The sequence below is a fragment of the Callorhinus ursinus genome, unplaced genomic scaffold (assembly GCF_003265705.2).
Source record: "Callorhinus ursinus isolate GAN/ISIS: 27379988/994484 unplaced genomic scaffold, GSC_fseal_2.0 scaffold75, whole genome shotgun sequence".
In the NCBI taxonomy this organism is placed as follows: Eukaryota; Metazoa; Chordata; class Mammalia; order Carnivora; family Otariidae; genus Callorhinus; species Callorhinus ursinus.
In genome coordinates, this window is record NW_027397137.1 from 586,312 (window position 1) to 606,915 (window position 20,604).

Genomic DNA, 20,604 nt, shown 5'->3' on the forward strand with positions numbered 1-20,604 from the left:
TCTGATCTCCCCGGGCTCACACCCGCGCGGGGCGCCGGGCCCCCAGTCCCCGGCCCACCGCTGTCCCAGAACAGCAGGCGAGGGACAGAGCCAGGTGACAGCGGGCGCGGAGCGAGGACCGGGCGGGAAGGAGCCGGCTCCGCCCCCGCTCCCCTCCCTTCTAGTCTCCTCCTCTCTTCCCTCCCTCCCCTCCCTCCTCTCCCCTCCTCTGCGCTCTCCCTCCCCTTCCCTCCCCTCCTCCACCCCTTCTCAGCTCTTTCCTTCCCCTCTCCTCCACCCCTCCCCTCTCTCCTCCTCCCATCTTCTCCCCTCCTCTCTCTTTTCCCCTCCCCCTTGCCCCTCCTCCCCTCCCCTCTGTCGTCTTTCCTCCCTCCTCCCTCCTCCCCCCGCTCTGAAGAGCGCGCCGCGAAGGGGACTGGCCGGTTACTTCCTCCGGTGGCGGCACCGAACGCGGTGTGGCCCCATCCTCGAGCTCCCGGAGCCGCCTGCCTGCCCCCGGGCAGCTTCCCGGCTCCCGGCCCCCCGCCCAGGTGCCCGCGGCCCAGCCCCCCAGCCCCGCCGCCCTCGTCTGCGTCCGACGCGCACCGCGGAGCCCGACCCGGAGCCGCCGCCGGCCCTGCCCGAAGCGGCGCGGTAAGAGCGGGGCCCGGGGCGCGCGGGTCGGCGGGCCGGGGGTCCGGGAGGGCTCCCTCCGGCGCGGCTCCTCTCCCGGGGACCCCAGGCCCCGGGCGGGGGACGTGTGTAGCCCCGAGGTCCGGATCCCGAGGCGCAGCCGGGACCGCGGCGGGGCGGCGACTGTTCCCCGGCTTTGGGCTCGCTCCGGGTGCCGGGGCGGCTCGGGGGCGGCTCGAGGGCGGGGGGCCGGGGCAGAGCGCCAGCGGGCCCGGCCGTGACGCGCCGAGCAGGCTTCGAACTTGGGCCGCGGCCGCGGGTGACCGAGCGGCCGGGCAGGGCGCGCCCGCCTGTTTCACTTGCTTTTGTTTTTAAAAGGAAATGCGGGTCTGGTGGGGGGCTTCTTGCAGAGGGCGCCCCGCGGGCTGATTTCGCGGCGGGGTTGGGGGGGACGCAGAGGGGGGTATCGGAGGGGCCCCGACGCGCCCGGCTTCGCGGGTGACTTACCCGAGCGCGCCGGGTCCGGTAGGATCGGGGGCACCCGGCGCCTAAAACACCTGGAGGCTGCAGCTCCCCGAAAACGTGCTCGGCCACTCCGGGGCCCGGCCGGGGGTTGGCGGAAGAGGGAGGCTCCGGGAGGGCGAGACCCCCACGGGCGCCCCGGGACCTCTGGATCGGGGGTCCTCGGTGCGGCGAGGGGAGCGTGGGAGCCTGTCGGAAATGCGGGCGTGGGTGTCAGTGCTGCCTTTATTTTCGCGTTCTTAAAGGATTTTGAATGAAAGGTTAACGTTTCTAAGTATATGGGTTTTTTGGTTTTGTTTTGGATTTTGGTTTTTTTTTCTTTTCTTTCTTTCTTTCTTTTTTTTTTTTTTTTTTTTTTTTTAAGCACAGGAGACTTTTAAAATACTGGCCTGTATTCAGTTTCAGGGTAGCTTAAACTGGTGGTGACGAGCTACTTATTTAGAAAGTAGAGAAATGAGCAGTCCCCTTTGGAGATAGAGGTAATTTATTTTAATTCACCAGTAAGAGGTTATGTTTGTCCTGGACAATGGAGGCGTCCGTGCGCTATCTGCCTGTCCACAGCACCACCAATCAGGGAGATAAATCTCCAAGTTAAGGTTTATTAAAATTCTGAGTAGTATCACAGTACAGTGAATGTTAGCGCTGTGGGCCCTGCAGGGAAATATTCACTCATTTCTGGGGTTAGTCATTCCTCTCTCTAAACTGATAATTTTCCAAAAGAAAGAGCAAACCAACCTTCCAAAGTGGCAAATGAGTTTGTTTTTGCTTTTGTTTTTCTAATTTACCTAAATACAAACCTGTGCTCTGATCTCTCACATAAAGGATCACTCCTTCCAGGAAGTTCGGCAAATTCTCTTTGTTTAAAATTTTACTATTTTTAGCTCACACATTTCTGCCAGGTTTTCTTTTTGTTGTTGTTGTTCAGAAGCAGCAGTCAATAGGGCAACACCGCCAGGACCTAAATTTGAAATCGATTTGGGTAGAGAAACTTGACCTGTCTGCCACCTTAACAAGCTTTGTGGAGTAAAATGAGTGAACTTCAATTTCATTAGTTATGTGTCTGCCTGAAACCCAAGTGGAAGGGTACTCTGATTCCACATGGTTTTTACAAAACAAATTAAAAGCTGGACAACAAAAGAATTCTATTCTGTAGCTAGTAATTAGAGCTCTTTATGTGGGAGTGGTAGACTGCCTTTTCTCCTGGTACTTATACCCCAAAACCAGGAGAGCTTTACCCATTGCCTTCCATACCAATACTCTGTCCATCTCTGTGAGGCTGAAAAAATGTACACCAAAGTCAGCAAGTTGTTGGGGAAACCAGACTTAGAAAAAGAGCTGACCCAGTGGGCTCAGGAGGGATCATGGGTAACAGTTAAGATGTCTTTTTATGTGGGTCTCCTGTTTGAGGTTTATTTAATCAACAGGTAACAGGATTTAGTTCATGAAGCTCAGACTTAGGGAGCATGTCCCATAGTAAAGAGTGGTGAGCTGGGCCATGGTCTAATAATATTTGTATGCGCTCTTCACTCCATAGTGATGTGGTGGGAGAAGGCCCATGCGTCATCATCCCGGTTACCTTCCCATGGAGCAGCTCCACTGGGATTGATCCGCCCTGTGCCCCTTTAGTTAGCCCTGCAGTAGCTCTGTGATCCTGGGCAAGTCATCGGAGGTCTCTGGGCCTCCCTTGCCCTGTAAGATGCAACATCACTGTAAAATGTTACAACATCCATCTCAGAAATGCCAGGAAGATTCATTGAAGTGGGAATGTGTGGTCGCCCAGCATGGGCTTAGCTCTTGTCAGTAGGATCCTGTCCGTTCAGGGATCATTAGTAGTGAATATTGATTCGTGAGTGCACGTGGATGACATGATCCACTAAGTGGAGATTCTGAGCCAATGGGGCCACTTTGGATCCAGGACAACCCTTCCTCTGCTCCCCTCCTGCCCCACAGGATGATTAATTTATGTCAGTGTTCTCCAGCCTTCACTGGCCACCCTGATAATTACTCGCACTCTGAGGGTTTTAACAACCTTCCCCAGTGCCTCTTGCCTGCTCTGTGTGGTAGACTCTCCTCCCACGCTGCCTCTCTAGCCAGAGGGCGGTGTGTGTGTGTGTGTGTGTGTGTGTGTGTGGTGTTTAGTAGTTGGGAGGTCGGGTTTAGACATAATGTTGATCATAAAGAGAAAACAAAGTACAAACTCGAAGGAGTCATGGGGAAATGTCCTACTTGCCACCTCCAGTAAGCCCTATCAATTGCACAATATTTTAATTACTCAGAGTTCCTGGTTGTAACAGGTGGCAGCGCCCAGGGTAGATTATGGGGGAAGACAATGAGGGGGGCCTTGTAAAGCTGCCCATAGACCTTTGGTTTCAAAGCCGAGAGGCTGGGGGGTGAGGCATACCCCATGGGGTAAAGGTTACTATCACTGATGCTAGCCCAGCTTCTTTGAAGATGAGTTTTAGTTTTAGTTGCTCTGTATTTTCATATACCACTCTGGTGGCATTATCTTGGTACCTTTCTTACTTTTTAATATAGAACTTACCCGGCCAGCCCTATGTTAGGGCTCCAAGTTCAGTTTTCTGTCTCCAGCAGTGTCCGATTGCAAGCCACGTAAAAACTATAAGTTTTCTAATAGCTACACGCAATATAGGAAAGTAAATGAAGTTAATTTCCATATATTTCAATTAACTGAATACATTCAGAATATTATATAAACATGCAGTAAATATAAAGTCATGACTGAGATACTTTACTTTTTTTTACACGATCTTTGAAATCTTGTGTATTTTACATGCGGAGCTCATCTCAGCGCATCTTAGTCATGTACCAGGTGCTTGGTAGCCGCAAGTGGCCCGTGGCTACCACACTGGTCAGCGCAGGTCTGTCTAGTAGAAGCCCAGACTCTATCAAAGCAAGTACGACTGCTCTGTGATCAACATTACTTGCCCTTGAAGAAATGCACAGCTGAGCAACACACACAGCAGACCTATTTCGAGTTTGTGTAGTCCACACAGGAGGGTTTGGGACAGTGCAGGGGGTTTGGCCTGAAGCAGTAGTTCTGGGAACCTTTTCTGTCCTTCTGGGAGGGCTTTCTCACAGCTTAGGGAGAGGCTAGGACCTCGGAGGCTCTTTCCAGTGTCCTGACCTTGGATCTGGATCCACCAGGAGTTCCCAGGTTGAGCTGACTGCCTCTTCTTCCCCCCCCCCCCCCCCCCCCCCGCAGCAAACGGGAGGTGGCCAGTGCCTGCCCAGCAACTCCCCCCGCCACCAAGGGTGTCCTGCACCCTGAGCCAACCGTGGACATGGCAGTGAAAAGCAGCTCACCCTACTCCTGTCATGGAAAGACAAGGTCCTCCTGGCTCAGCTCCCCCAGCCAGGCTCCCTTGGGAGGCCCTGCCTGACCAGCCAGACAGAAAGTGACTTTATCTGTGTGCTTCATCTCTAACTGGAATTCAGGAGAGAATCAGCATTATTATTTAATTACTTAAATAGCATACCCTTTGTGAGAAGGGCCTAAAACGTTAAGAACTAGCGTTCAGCTTTGAAGGACTTGTCTTGCTGTGGACCTTGACAGACTCCGCCAGAATTAGGGTTGATGGAGCCAATAAAGACTTACTAGAAATGTATGTGATTTGTTGCCCCTGTGACTCTTTCTTTATGTCTTTTCCTTTTTTTTTTAAGATGAATGACTTTGGAATCAAGAACATGGACCAGGTAGCCCCTGTGTCTAACAGTTACAGAGGGACACTGAAGGTAAGAGAGCAAGTCTTAATTTAAAAGTTTTTAGAAAACATTGAGAAACTCAGTCTCTAGGAGGAAAAACCACCTGCTGGGTCCTAAAAGACTGTTTCTAGCCCCAGCCTTTTAGTTTATGGGCTGTGTGACTCTTGATTGTTTGCTTAATCTCTGGGCCTCAGTTTTCTAGTCTATAAAATGGGTCTCCTGATGCTCGTTCTACTTGTCTTCCAAGATATGAAACCATTTAATTTGCAGATGGGGAGGCCTTTGTGGTTTATTTCTGAGACTCCTGGCAGGTGAAAAATCCCATGATTCTCAGTAGGACCGAGCTGGAGAAGCTGTCTCCACTGCCCTTCTGTTCCCCCATGGGTTTTCCCAGGACGTTGGGCTGGGTGTTGAAGAACTGGAAAGGAAAGAGCTGAGAGGTGGAAGACCAGCGCCGCTGTGGGGGCTTCTTCCCTTCAGAAGGACCAGTGCCCACGGGCTGCAAGCAGCCTGTGGTCCCTGCCACAGAGAACAGCATGCCTGTTGGCGTAAACCAAACACAGATGAACGATGAAGGAGCCTTTAACGGTGCATAATAACCAAATTTCACATAGCTTCTATCTCAGTTCCTTCTGAGAACGTTCTCGAGTAGCACAAACTGATCATTTCCCCTTTGCCTTCTCCAAATGTGACAGCGAGATTGGATTGTTTTCTTAGCATCGTGTAGTAAACACATTTCAGAGTGCGATTTTAGATTGGCCTCCTCCAGGCTTATATAGTGATGTATCTCTGTCCTGTTATTTTCCTTTATAAATCCTTAGCAGGTTATTTGTCTGGGAGAGCCCAAAGAGCCAAAAATGGGCCCAGGCTCTTCTTGAGTATCATGAAGGTCATGAAACTTCAAACCAGCGAGTTTTCTGGTTTGATTTGGTCAGATGTTTTCAGCGTGGCAGAAACTGTACAAGAAATTGCGGTATTATGTTTGCAGCCACACCCCTGGGAAGAAAAATTCTTCTATAAGTTAGAAAGGATTTGATGATGCCCATGTGATTTTTGGGTTTGGAGAAGAAACAGTCGTTGCTGAAATTGATGTGTTGAAATACTTAGTGCAAATTTGTATTGTCTTTTGGCTTCCTGATTTTAAAAAAAGAACTTCCAGTCAGGAAAGGTGAGGCATTTCCTTGGTCATCCGGGGAAATGCTAGTGGGAATTTTAAAAACTGATTGCCCTGAAGCAGTTTATACATCTAGATGCAGATTTCAAACTTGATTGTTTTTCTCCTTAAGGTTTTGGCAGGTGGACATTATTGTCTTGGGCTTTGGGGCGGCGGTGTGGGGGGGATGGGGGTGGGGCTGGGCTCCAACATCATTGGGACATCATCGTCTTGAGTGTTTTCGGCGGAGTCCCAACTTCTGCCTGCCTTGTTACGTAATGCGTCATGCATTGTTCTGCATTTCTAAGAAGAAAGCACACAAACCGATTTTATTTGTAAATGTGTTGCACATTTTTTTAATTGATGACTCAACAGATGGGTCATTGTATTACGCATAACATGGGCTTTCTACTTTATGTAGGAAAAATATAACCATCTTTTACGTTGTTCCTCAGCAAGTCAGGCAGCGACGAATCAGGACTTGATCTGTTACTTATAAACAGGTCTTACACGAGAGGCGACCTCTTTTGTGAAGGTTAGATGAATTATCAGAGATCGCCGCCGTGTTGTGGGGTTTATCTTTCTCTGTGTCTCTGTCCTCTTCTTCCCCCTAAGCTGTACATAGTTTTACTTGAAACCTTTTTTCCTTTGGAAATCTTTCTCCTTAGTTGATGATGGGGGACAGGGGTCTTTTCAAAACCTTTACTTTTGTAAAATTAAACCGTAAGGAATGTTTTCATATGTATTACTATCTTCTGAACCGTTGGAATTGATGAGAGGGAAAGAAAATCTAGTTTTAATTAAAGCGTTTCGTGGTTAAACATAAAAATAAATGCTTCCACAAATAGTTGAGCTCACTGTTTTCCAAGTTGCATTCAGTCATCTGCTTTTGCTTTACTGCAGTGAGCTAAAACTGTCCTGCTGAGGGTCTGACTCAGTTTCCCTCTGATGGGGCAAAGGGGCCAGGTGTTTGGACCAGCTGGTCTGTAAGCCCCACCCAGCACTGTTCTTCTAAATTTTCATTATTTTTAGGTTTGTTTACTTAGTTTATTCATTGAAATTAGGCCATTAAAAAGAAATTCCCAGTCATTCTGACTCCGCGAGGTGGAAGCAATGATCCAGAGTAAAATAGAATCCTTTCCATCACTTTGACTGTAGAAGTCTGGTCGGAGCATTGACTGGTCAGTTCCTTTTATGGCTTTATAATTGCCAGTTTCACGAGGGTGTATCAGTAAGATGACCCATGGACCACTTTTCAAACAGGTAATTAAGTAAGTTTAAATATTAATTTCAGTCTCCTTTTCCATCTGTTTCGCAGCGCCAGCCAGCTTTTGACACCTTTGATGGGTCCCTGTTTGCTGTTTTTCCCTCTCTCAGTGAAGAGCAAACACTTCAAGAAGTGCCAACAGGCTTGGATTCCATTTCTCATGGTAATTTGTTACTCAGACTCGACCAATTGTGCATGATTTCTCGTAGTTCAGTTACTAAAAAGATGATCATTGGTAAGCGACAAAGGTTGGTGTCTTGAATGTTTGGTTTGAAAAGTCAGATGGTGGCTCTGAACCTGGGAGAAGACAGTTTTCCTTCTTTATGAGCATGAGGGTCCTGATGTTGTCCGCTGCCAGACGCGCCCAGACTGCCAGGGAGCTCCTGAGATTTCCAATGCGACGCTCTCATCACTGCAGCAAGCCCGGGCCCCATCTTCCAGGGGCACCTACAAAGCAGACCATGAAAGTGCCCTCCAGCTTCTCGTTCTGGGGTCTCATTATGAGTTAGATCATCCCCTACCCCGGAGTCTTGGGGCAACAAATTATATTGCTGATATTTGCCCGTCTGCATTTACTTCTGTAGTTCTTAATGTCATTGTTTATTATTTTTTAAAGGGATAACAGTCAGATAATGCCTATACAATTACTGTGATAGGGTTATTAGTTGGAAACATTCCAGAGATTACTTCGTCACATGAAGTAGGTGCCTAGAAAACACAGCCCGGAAAATTAACTAAAACACATAGGCTTGCATAAGCATGCCATCCTGAGCCGGTCATTTATCATTCTTGAAATTGCTGAGGGAATCCAGAGATTGCTTTTCATTAAAAATTGCAGATGTGCTGACTTTACAGGTGCTAAGAAGTCCCTTTGCCTGCTGCTTACTGTAATGGCAGTAACGTCAAACTGTGCATTTTGCATCCCTTAAAATTTTGACCAAAACCATGTGCTTTCTTTCATTGTCTAAAAATTTTAAAAGAGACTTAGATAGAAATTTCAACTGAGGATAATTGGGTTTTTTTAATGAAGTTGTGCAAAATAATTTGCAAAATAAAGCTTGAGTTTTATTTTAGATTTTTTTTATAAGTGTAGTTATGAGATGTATAATACTTTCTCAATTTCTGCTGCCCTCCCCCAATTCTTGTTAATAGTTATACTCTTCTAAGGAATACTGTCAAGGTTTGCGATTGAAATTGTTCCTTCCTGAAAACTAAGATGTCTCCCCTAAATTCTCTATCTGGTCTTGCCAGCTTGAAGTCCTAATGTCCCCATGGGGTTTCTTTCTAGACTCTGCCAACTGTGAATTGCCTCTGTTAACTCCGTGCAGCAAGGCTGTCATGAGTCAAGCCTTAAAAGCTACCTTCAGTGGCTTTAAGAAGGAGCAGCGCCGCCTTGGCATCCCAAAGAGTAAGTGCGTTCTAGTCGTTTCTCTGAGTCTGCATTGTACTCAAACAACAAATCTGACCGCGGTCGCTTGAGATGACTTTTTAACCCAGCACTGTTATTGGGGTCTTAGAATTCCCCTGGGTGGCTTGCTCCTTTGGACAGTCTCTGGAACACATCTGGACTTTGTGGGTCGATCAGGAGTGACTCCGGTCTGACCGCCTCCTCCCATTTTCTCCCTGTGTCCGTCTTTGCCTCCCTCCTTGCAGACCCCTGGCTGTGGACCGAGCAGCAAGTGTGCCAGTGGCTTCTCTGGGCCACCAATGAGTTCAGCCTGGTGAACGTCAATTTCCAGAGGTTTGGCATGAATGGCCAGGTGCTGTGCAACCTGGGCAAGGAGCGCTTTCTGGAGCTGGCTCCGGATTTTGTGGGCGACATTCTCTGGGAGCATCTGGAGCAGATGATCAAAGGTACCTGCTGAGGGATTGGGCACCTCCGCGCTGGGGAGAGCCACGGCAGGGAAGGGAGATGGGGGGATCGGGGCTCAGTAATCCTACGGTGGGGGTTTCAAAATTATGTAAAGTAAATTGCCGGAAAATGCCACTGGTGTGAGTCAAATGTGTGGCAGTGATTATAGGTTTTTTAATCCACTAAAGTGTGTGTGTGTGTGTGTGTGTGTGTGTGTGTGTGTGTGTGTGTGTGTAACATCAAGGATAGCCACAAGGCAGTAACCTTAGTCACTACCTTGTTGATGGTGATCTGATGGCATGTGTCAGGCGAGTACGTGTTGCCTCAGATAATGGAGGCCAGCAAGAAGTCCTGTGTTTTGGTGGCTCACCTTATAGAACCCAAAGAAGAAAGTCAGCCTCAATGAAGAGGAGCCTTTATTCAGACAAACCCCGTGAATTTTACAGTGAATTTTCCTAAGACCAAATGGAATCCAACAATAAGAATTTCTTCTGGTTTTATGTATTTAAATGAATGCAGAAGTAATTGATACATATTTATACACTGACACTATACAGAAACTGGCCATTGAACAAAAGAACTCTCATCATATAGAAGGTCTTGGTTCAGACCTTAAAAGAGTGTTGACAGCAGTGCTAAAAAAAAATACATCCAGTTAAAAAGGAAAAAAAAATTATAGTGAGGGGTTAGGTTAAAAACATGAGAAGATTAGTTCTTTGGTCGAGTTCAGAGCAATAGTCCTCGTTCACTTGGTTTTAAACACTGAGTTTCAACACCGTTTACAGACTCAGAATCTTTAAAAGACCTTAGGGTTCAGCCACCCTCTCTTTCAGCTGTGGCTTCTGGGGGCCAAGGAAACTTAAGTTTGGAGACCCCCAAATTCTCCCTGAATTTGGACAAGTCTGATTGGACAAGTTTCTGGTGAATCTGTTCACTGGCAGGTTGGGCCTGTTTTGTGGTCACTCTGAGTGTAAGTCTGAGGGTCTGGATTTGTGGGTGCGTGTGGCTCAGTGTGTTTGTAGGAAGTAAGCACACACAGAGAATGCTAACCTTTTCCTTTTCAAAGTCCCAGGGCACCGAGGCCCCCTTCAGGTTCCCACAGCACTGCTTGCCTCTTTCTGTGCCGTACTCAACCTCACCCTGGAGAAATGAGGGGCTTGAAGCCACAAACCATAACCTCAAGAGGGGAGGAGCTGGGTCTGCTTTACTAACCCACTGTATTCCTAGCCCCTGAGACAAGTGGCACTTCATAAATATTTAAGTGTCTATTGATGGCACAGATGAATTAAATTCACAGTCTAGATACTTAAAATTATGCAGTAGAACATTTCACTTGGCCAGTGACAGCATTCATTTTGGAAAACTTACTCTGGTTATTAGGAAATACGTTGCCAACTCCAGTTTTTGAAAAAGACCAAATGTTGGGGCGCCTGGGTGGCTCAGTTGGTCAAGCGTCTACCTTCAGCTCAGGTCATGATCCCAGGGTCCTGGGATTGAGCCCCGCATTGGGCTCCCTGCTCTGCGGGAAGCCTGCTTCTCCCTCTCCCTCTCTCCCAATGCTTGTGTTCCTTCTCTGGCTCTGTCCCTCTCTGTCAAATAAATAAATAAAATCTTAAAAAAAAAAAAAGAAAAAAAGACCAATGACACCGAATACCGTCAGCTTAAATGTGAAGCGTAAATGCATTTAGTTATCCTAAAATAAACAGATAGCAGTAATTTAGAAATAAACGTTTTATCTTGCATGGTTTTAACCTTGATTTGCAATCCTATGTCTCCGGTGTCTGTTTTCCAGAAAACCAAGAAAAGACGGAAGATCAGTATGAAGAAAATTCACACCTCAACTCAGTCCCTCATTGGATTAATAGCAATTCACTAGGTCAGTCCAGTCACTTCTGCCCTGAAGACCTCGGTGTTAACTTTTTCTATTAAATTGGGACTCCCACCCCCCCCCAAAAATAAATAAAATAAAAATAAATTTGCTGGAGGTCCAAAGGCCAGTCTCAGCCTGCGCTGTCCCATTGGGTGACCACACGTGGCCGCTGAGCTGCTGAGCACTTGAAATGTGGCTGGTCCACACTGAGACGTGTGGTAAGAATATAATGTGCACTGGCTCTGAAAAGCTTAATGGAACAAAGAATATAAAATGCCTCCTTAATAATTTTTAAGAGACTGATTACATGTTAAAATGATAATTGGTAATATTGGGTCAGGTCAACTATTAAAATTCATTTCACCTGGTTCTTTTTAGTTTGCTCCTGGGGCTACTAGAAAATGTAACGTTCCCTACGTGGCTGGTGTTACCTGTGCATTGGCCAGTGCCGCCTAAGGCAGGGAACAGAGCATGGGGTGGAATGAAGCGAGCTGATTAGCTGCTGTCAGAACTAAGCATAATGAATAAGGGGTGCCAGGCACAGGAGGCATGTAAGAAAGCAATTCTAAATTTGCTCTGATCTTTGGGGTCTTTCCTTCTGGTCACTGACACTGATAAGTATAGGTTATGGGGGGTCCCACTAGCCAGCAGAGGGAGGGACTGTTCCCTTACAAGTCATATACTGGGTGGCAAATCACTCCGTCTCTCTGAGGCTTACCGCCCTGGGAAGCTGAATGAGCCAGTGACCTCTGCCATTCCGAGAGTCATGTGAAGGCGTTTGCTAAACTAGAGCCATAGAGATAGATGCTAACATCGAGGTGTCGCATCTTGGCTCCGAGGCAGCAGGCGTTTTGGAAGGGGGCTTATTGGCTGAGATCATGAATGGCTTGTGAAGAGGAGGTAGCAGAAAAGCCGCCTGCAAAGCCCACTTTCCACTGCGGTTTTGGGGAGGGTTAGAGCATATAGAACTGGTTGCATTTGATTCGGGTTGAGGGCGCAGAGGGTCTCTGATGACCCCACCACTCCTGCCTCATAGCTCTTCTGTCCGATTGTTCTGTCCCAGGCTTTGGTGTGGAGCAGGCAGCGTACGGCGTGCAGACCCAGAATTACCCCAAAGGCAGCCTCCTGGACGTGTGTCCATCCTCCTCGGCGCCCAGCATGCTCGGTTCTGAGCAGGAGTTTCAGATGCTGCCCAAGTCTCGACTCAACACCGTCAGCGTCAACTATTGTCCCATCAGTCAGGACTTCCCGAGCAGGAGCTTGAACCTGCTCGCCGGTGGTTCTGGTAAGTCGGAACTCCCGCAGGCTCCGTCTGCAGGGCCGGTGGTTGGATTCCAGGAGCCACAGGCAGACGGAGACGCAGTCTGCATCCTGAGTGGCCGTCCGGCACTGTCGCCGCAGGGGACGGCTTTGCTCAGCACGTGTGGGCTCCCGCTGTGTTTCCGGCTCCCAGCTGGGCACTGCGGGTACCGAGTAAATGAGACAGGGCCCCTGCTCTCACAGCTGGATCCCTCCACCCGGTGGGGTATTTTGGGAGAAGACGCAGGAACATGACATTCCTGCAGTCAGTAGCATCCCCACACCAAGAGGAAACCACTATCTTGACTTTTGTCCTCAGAGATGAGTTTTTCCTGTCCTTGAGCTTCATAGAAACAGAATCCTAGCGTTACATTTTCTTTTGTGTTGGTGTTTTTGCTCCTCCTTATGTCTGAGACCCAGCAACGCTGTTAGATGGGGCAGACCGTTGCTCTTTTCATCGCTGTATAATTCTCCATCCCTCGAAGGTGCACTTGACCCACCCATGCTGCTGCAGATGGAGGATGCGGTTGCATAGGGCATCTGTTGTAAGAAATGAGTGCCTGGCGAGAAGTCTGGGACTCGGCACCAGCAGGCTATAGGTGGAGTTGGGGGGGGTGTTACAGCCCCCAGACCAGCCTGTGGGACCCCCCCCCCCCCCCCCCCACCGCTCGGCAGCACCGGACGGTTCGCTGTCCTGGAGGAGTCAGCGTTTGTGCCCGGCTGTCTTTGCCAGGGAAGCCCGGGGACCGCGACTCCCCCGAGAACGGCACAGACAGCTTCGAGAGCTCAGACTCCCTGCTGCAGTCCTGGAACAGCCAGTCGTCGCTGCTGGATGTGCAGCGGGTGCCGTCCTTCGAGAGCTTCGAGGATGACTGCAGCCAGTCCCTGTGCCTCAATAAGCCGACCATGTCCTTCAAGGACTACATCCAGGAGAGGAGCGACCCAGTGGAGCAGGGCAAACCGGTTATACCCGCGGCAGTGCTGGCCGGCTTCACGGGTGAGTGTGTCACGCCGACCCTCCCCGTCTCCTCCCCGCGGCCCAGCCCCAGCGCCGGGTTCCTCCAGGGTGTTTCTGGTCTGAGCACATTGTAGCTACAGCCCACACTTGGTGCGTGGCTGTCATCCTGAATCAGGCAGGCTGTACCCCTGAGTTCTAAAAAGGCCAAGCTCACATGAACTGTCATGCCCAGTGGTGTGGATGGGAATCCACAGGCCGCCCCCTCACCTGGGATGTGCGCGGCCAGCCTGGAGAGGAGCAGACGCGGAGGCCATGGAACTGTGGAGGCTTCAGCTCTGACTCACCCACTCCAGGAATCCCAAAGAATGTAAACTTGCCCAGGGAGGGACGGCAGAGCCAGCTTCAGACAGCACAGGGACTGTTTACCTTTGCTTGCTTCTAAAAATCCATCTTATTTTTAAAATTTGGGCAAGATCTATTTTAGGCGAGGGACAAATAATAAAGCCGTTTTTAGAACCAAATATTTCCAGTACTTTAGCAAAAACACCAAGATTTTTTTTTTCATTGCTTCATGGGTCCTTAAATGTGTTTTTCATACTTTGACCATATGGAGCCACTGGATTAAAAAAAAAAAATGCCTACTTAAAATATTCAATAGGTTAAAATAAGAATACGGAAGCATCCATTTTTTTCTTTTCTGTCATCCACAGGAATGGTCTTGTCTTTCATTTTTTAAAAATGTTTTAAATTAGTTAATTTAATTACTTTGAGAGAAAGAGAAGCACATGAGTATATGCAAGTGGGAGGCAGGGGTGCAGAGGGACAGGGAGAGAGAACACTAAGTGGACTCCCCGCTGAGCACAGATCCCGGCACGGGGCTCGATCTCACGATCGTGACATCATGAGCTGAGCCAAAATCAGGGCTCAGATGTTCAACCGACTGAGCCACCCGGACGCCCCTTGGTGTTTTCAATTTTAATATTAGTTACCATTTGCTGAGTGTCAGCTCTGTGTGGTTAACTGGGCACATATATAGTTGGTTGTCCTTGAGACCGCCCGGGGGGGGCGGGCGCGTGCACCTGTTTGACAGATGGTACATTTGGCTCAGAGGTAGACAGCTCTCCATGGTCACACAGGTAGCCTGGTTGTGTCTGGTTCCAGAACTCCTATCCTTGGTGCTTTATAGCCTTATTGCTGATGGCCCTTGGGTCTTGAGGAACAACTCTTTGATGGGTGTGTGATCTAGGGCGGGGCACCTTGCCTCTGAGCTGCTCCTCGTCTTTAAAAGAGTTCTTCAGAAGATGGTGGTTCTAAATATTAATTCAGGAACGGTATATGAAAAGCAAAGCGTACCTCACCAGGGGGTGAAGCCATGGAGACAACCCTAAATGCCCAAGTGGCTATTGAGTAAACCAAGTCTGGGATTAAGCAATTTACCCACCGTCATTTGGCAGGAAAGCTGTAGTTTAGGATTCCATGAGACATGCCTCATTCTGTGGTGAAATGCCCCTTCAACCACCCCCACCCCTGTCCTGCTGGGTGCTTCTAGAAATGAACCCTGAAACTTATTACATAAGGAACAGTTAAACAGGATGAGGAATTTTTTTTTTTAAGATTTTATTTTTAAGTAATCTCTAAACCCACCGTGGGGCTCGAACTCACAACCCTGAGATCGAGACTCACCTGCTCCACTGACTGAGCCAGCTGGGCCCCTCCAAGATGAGGAATTTTAATGTCAAGAGTTGGTGGCCCTGAATTTTCTTCCAGAAAGACCCGACTCAGCTACCAAGGGCGTAGTGCCCCCTTTTTCAGGACGGGGAGAGGGGAGACCCCTGATTGGGTGTCTAGCCTCATGCCATTGAAGGGGTCAGTCCTGTCTCCACACTTGGAGTTGGCACCCTGCCCAGAGTCGGGGCTCCCATTCCTCAGTCAGCCTATTTCATTAGAAAGGACTAAAGCCTTGTCGAACTTTAAATCTATAAAAACGTACAACTTGCCCCTTTCCCCCAGGAAGCGGACCTATTCAGCTGTGGCAGTTTCTCCTGGAATTGCTCTCGGACAAATCCTGCCAGCCCTTCATCAGCTGGACTGGAGACGGCTGGGAGTTCAAGCTCGCGGACCCTGACGAGGTACAGCCAGAGCTTGGGAAGTCAGTCTCTGGGCTTTGAACCCTGATTTCATCACTCTGGGCTCATAAACTCGATCCTCTGGGCACAAAGAAGTGTTCACTGCTGCAGTGAGTTCTAGTGTTCTGTGGGTGTGCTCTTGGGCACGGGGCAGGCTTCTGAGAGTTGCTCTCTCATCTGATAAAAAAGGCACAGGTGCTAAGCTGAGAGTCTTTCCTGACCATCTGAAATGCCATAGGAAATGTGCTTTTTTCCACTGGTGGGGACTGAGCCTCCGGCAGCCCGGGCTGGACTTCTGGCCCTTGCAGCTTTGCCACGCTCAGCTCGGGCACTCGGAAACCCTGGAGGGGAAGGCCGAGGGCAGATCCAAGACCCTCCCCTCCAGGAGAGCATTAGAGAACCCTGGGGGTCTCAGGCAGCCTTAGAGTGCAAGCTGGCGCCGCCCCGATTCCCTGAGGAGGCAGAAGTGTTGAGGAATGCAGAATGTCACATGGCTCAGAGTCGCACCAGCAGCTGTTGACTGTGGGGCGTGGAATAAGAAGCCGGGAGGTGGGGGGACACAGCGTTTCCCTTGTGTCAGGCCCGCCCGGTTGGGAACAGTTGGCTCCAACACGAAGCCTTCCTGCATGAGACGGTGTGGTTGCTGCAGGGGGCGGGCTCACTCTCCCACCTGCACCTGCCTCCTTCCTCAGAGACACAGGTGCTGAAGCAGACCCACCGCTGGGGCCCTTCTGTAGTTAGTGGTCAAGTTCTCTGGGGAAGCAGCGTGAGACTCCTCCCCAGGGGCAGTCATTCACTTTTCCTTAATTGTGAGTAAGGAAAATTGCAGATTTGAACTCTTTTCACCCGTGTCTGCTACAGGTGGCCCGCCGGTGGGGAAAGAGGAAAAACAAGCCCAAGATGAACTACGAGAAGCTGAGCAGGGGCTTGCGCTATTACTATGACAAGAACATCATCCACAAGACGTCGGGGAAGCGCTACGTGTACCGCTTTGTGTGCGACCTGCAGAACTTGCTGGGGTTCACCCCCGAGGAACTGCACGCCATCCTGGGCGTCCAGCCGGACACGGAGGACTGAGGTCCGCGGGGCCCCGAGCTGAGCCGGCCCGGCCCATGTGGGGCTGTGAGTGCGGCCATGCGGCCGACTGCTCCAGGGACCCTGAAAGGCGGGATCAAACGCATCCAGGGGACTCCCCAAGAAGCAGTGGCCTTATTTCACCGGAAACCGCGGCTTTTCACCCAAAGCGGCGTGGTTTCTCACTTCTAAAGCCTGCTGATAGGAACACGCTATTTATGATGCTATTACATTAGAATGGCCAAGAAAGAAGCTCTGGGAAGCCGTCCTGGCTCCGAGCAGGCCATGGGACAGGAACGTTCAGGCCGTTGGATATTCTCCAAGGAGCGAGCATGTCTCGGGCACACACTTTTTTTTTTTTTTTCCATTTTCTTTTGCCTTTGGCCGTCAGGAATCACGAGGGCAGAAGCGGTCTCTGGTTCAACGAGGCGGAGGGTGCAGAGATAGTCGTGCCGTTTCAGAAGTTAGTTTGTATATATGACTGTAATCTTAATTGTTGTCAAAATCCTCTCAGAGTCCTATTTAACGAGAACTGTATATTGTAATTTAAAATAATTCTGTAAGTGTATTTGAAATAAGAACGCAGACGTCCGGTGTTCACTGCGGTTTCCAAGAGCACGTGCGGCGTCCCGCGAACACGGGGTCTGCCACGGCGGGCGAAGAAGTTGTAAAGTGTGTATTATTTACATTTAATATGCTTACAGGTAGACGTCGAAGAGGGTCAGTCCCTATTTCTGTTTTGTTTTGCCTGGATGATTATCTGGCAAGGACTTTGTACATTTGGGAATTTTTATGAAACACTTAATGTTATTATCTGGAGGCCCATCTAGCCTCTGCTTTTCTCCTTAACCGTAATGTAAAAGCTATAAAGCAGTATTTTTCTTGACAAATGGCATATGTTTTCCATTTCTGTGCATGCCTTTAAATCCGTTTATACATACAAGACTGATTTTATTTTTTAGTTCGACTGTGTTTCCCCAACAACTAACCTCCCCAACCAGCCATTTCCTTCCCATGCTCCACCTCCGTGCCCCAAATTATTCTGTATGATTAAAATAAGAATGCTATTTTTGGAAATATGTGGCTCCTTTTCAGAGAGCAGGAGGGATTTATGTAGCAGCTACTTTTACTGCAGAAGTAATTCACTGGAAGAAAATGTAATTTGTAAGAAAGCTCTATTTTTATCTGCGCTCCTTGTGAAGTTAAACAGGTCATACTGAGCTGAAGCCCGGGGCAGGTGGGGGACAGGAGGGGGAATCTTCACGAAGCCTCTTGGTCGTGAACGAAACACAACTTTTCCCTCACCTGTGGAGTCGTGGGCTATCTGGACATGATGCTGCTCCTTTCTGCTCAGTGCCCAAGCTCTGTGTTCTTGTTTTCGTGGATGCAGAATGCCCAGAGGCAAAGAGAGGACAAGCAAGATGGGAGAGAGAATCCGCTGGAGGATTTGAGGTGAAAAAAAACGTGTTGCTCACCATGGAGACTTTCATGATTGTTTCCAAGGAGCACCTGGGTGGGCATGTGTTCGGGGCGCTTGGAAGCGATCAAGCCAATGTGGTTTCAGGGCCGCATGGGCCTCCCTTGCAATGCGGGGGACACTCGGAGCCGTGGCTGACGTCCCCATAGAAGAGTCCGTCCGTCTAATGAGGCTGTGGGGACTGGGTGGCAAGGCCAGCTGGGCAGAGCAGCGCCAGAGCTGGGTGACTCAGTCCCAGTACCTACACGAGACCATTTCCAGTGTCTAAGCACAGGATGTTTTTCTCAAGCAGGACATGTTTATCACTCAAACATCTGTTTATAACATCCACAGACATGTGACTGGGAACATCTTGCTGCCAAAGGGAATCTTAGCCATCGGCTGATTTTATATGGGGTTGAACCACATGAAATTGCCAATATTTGACTTTTTTTATCTACAGAGTTGGGCGGTTTCATGTGATTCAACCTAATAGTTACAGAAACTAAAGCCCATGATAAACCTTTGGTGTGGTAATGAACAGACTTAAGGATAAAGATTTTGTAATCTGACCTTTTCTTTCTCAAATAATAAAGTATTTTGTTTATACAAACGCCTCCTTGTAAGGGTCCTCCTTTCGTCCCACCCCCAACAGGGAGGGAGGAGGGGAGGCGGAGTGAGGATAGCAAAGCCCGATCCATTGTCCACGCCTTACCTCCCCCCCCAGCTTTCAGTCTATTGAGAATCACATCTCCATTTAACTGGTTTTACACATGGGGTCACCCAGCAAATCGTGACCAAGCTGCAACCCAGCTGTGAGCTCTTCCTGAAGGAACCCCCAAAAAGTGTTGCCTTCAACCGAAAGATATTTTAGGAAGGGATTAGAATAGAAAGATCCAGGGGTCTTGTCTTTGCCAGGGGATTGGCAGAGCTAACAGAAGAGATTGTAAGGATGCTTCAGTGAGGAACCCCAGTAGGGTTTTTGAGGTTCAGGGACTTTTCTCCAGGATGCCTGACATTGCTGAGCTGACTTTACTAGAGGGGAGGGTGGTGGTCCTGAGATACAGATTCTCAAAGACACTTCAGATTTAGTGAGGATACCAACAAACAGGTGGGTTACGTCACAGGTGTGCTGGAGGCCCCTGCCTACAGGCTGGCGAGAACAGGTCCCTTCCCCACTTTGCATCAGTGATGTGTTGGTATCTTGAATGTGATTGTGGTGAGAGTATGTGCGCCATGAAAATCAGCAGACACTGCAAATCAGGGCTCCCCTCAAGCCCCCTCAGGGAGCTGGTTCTTAAACATTTACCAGAACACCGCTGGTCATCAGTGTTCACCATATTAGAAATTAGAACACATTTTAAAATACAATTCCTTTTAAAAATAACATTAATGCTTTTATAGAAAATAACTTTTCCCAAAAAAGTGAGTGTGGCATTGTTTTACATGTTTTCAAATTCCTTTAATGTCTGATTTAAAAGAAGGGAGCTGGGTTCTTATATTTTCTTCTGCATTTTGTCTTGTGATATATTTTGAAGGAAATCAAGTCTCACACAGATATGTAATTGGAACAGAGGAGTATTTGGGAGATGTCTGGGATAATTGTGGATATTGTTTCATACTATACCAAACCTGGCAAATGGAAGTTTCTTAAAAGTTCATTGCAGTTGGAATATGAAACCATATCAATAAACTTACCTATGATTATAATAAATTCCATTGGTCTGTCTTCCACTGTGAATGGATCTTTTACCCATGTGTGATTTTGTAACATCATGCATTAGTCCTTTGGAAAATATTGCTTCAAAATGTTGACACATTTCAACATCTAATATCGAATGATCACCTTAGTTACAATCATCACCAATTTCACCAGAAAAGTATTAGGAGTCTCTCAAGCTCACAGTGGCAGAAGTAAACTTTCAAAAAATTCAGATTTTCATTTGAAAGCTCAAATGTTATCACTGGCAACAAACACTCTAAGTTGTTTTCTTTGAAGTGACAGACTCATTTAGTTTTGAGGACATACCTGTCAGATACCCAAGTCTGAACAAACATAACTTGTCTGTTGTTCTTGCAGGTAAAAGTGGTGTCCATGGACAAAGTGGTTAGTTTAGCTTGCAACTCACACAAATGCACAACTGCTTTTCCTGGGACAACCAATCTACCTTAATGTGCAGCAATTCTTTAGATGTACTATCGATTACCCAGAGGTTAAAACGATGTGTATTCACTTTAATAAAATTAATTTTTACTGTTTTATCAAGGACATTTTTAAATGGAACTGGTATTTTTTTTTCCTATGAGTACACAATGGTAAAGAAGACAATGATGGCTGGGACAGTTTAGTGCTAAGGTCCCAGCAGTTTTACCGACCTTCGCTTTTGCAAAGGTGACATTGAGGATCCCCTGAAAGGGTGTCAGAGCTCCCCAGTTGTCTATGGACCTCACTTTGAGAACTGTTCTGGAAAGTCAAGCAGCTCACCCAGAACACAGAGTGGAACAGGGGGCAGGAAGGTTGACCAGGAGTTGGGTGAGAATTTTCCTCTCTCCTCTTGGATCAATGTCCATCCTTCCAATTTTACCCTTCCATAGCCAATTAAGATGAGCAGTTTTATTTAAAGCAAAAAGAATTGTCTAATGTTCTACATGATAAGGAAAAATTCACTCGCAGGTGAAATGGATATTCTCA

General features: G+C 48.2%; 1 protein-coding gene across 1 annotated transcript; it reads left to right on the top strand.

Moving 5' to 3' along the window:
• The first annotated feature begins 328 nt into the window (after positions 1-328).
• On the top strand, positions 329-19,626 carry ETS2 (ETS proto-oncogene 2, transcription factor). The gene is made up of 10 exons (XM_025863413.2): positions 329-633; positions 4,816-4,887; positions 7,329-7,440; positions 8,566-8,685; positions 8,931-9,131; positions 10,922-11,005; positions 12,063-12,284; positions 13,032-13,295; positions 15,267-15,385; positions 16,244-19,626. The coding sequence occupies exons 2-10, from the start codon at positions 4,816-4,818 to the stop codon at positions 16,457-16,459; spliced, it is 1,410 nt and encodes a 469-aa protein (XP_025719198.1). The 5' UTR covers positions 329-633; the 3' UTR covers positions 16,460-19,626.
• The last annotated feature ends 978 nt before the right edge of the window (positions 19,627-20,604 follow it).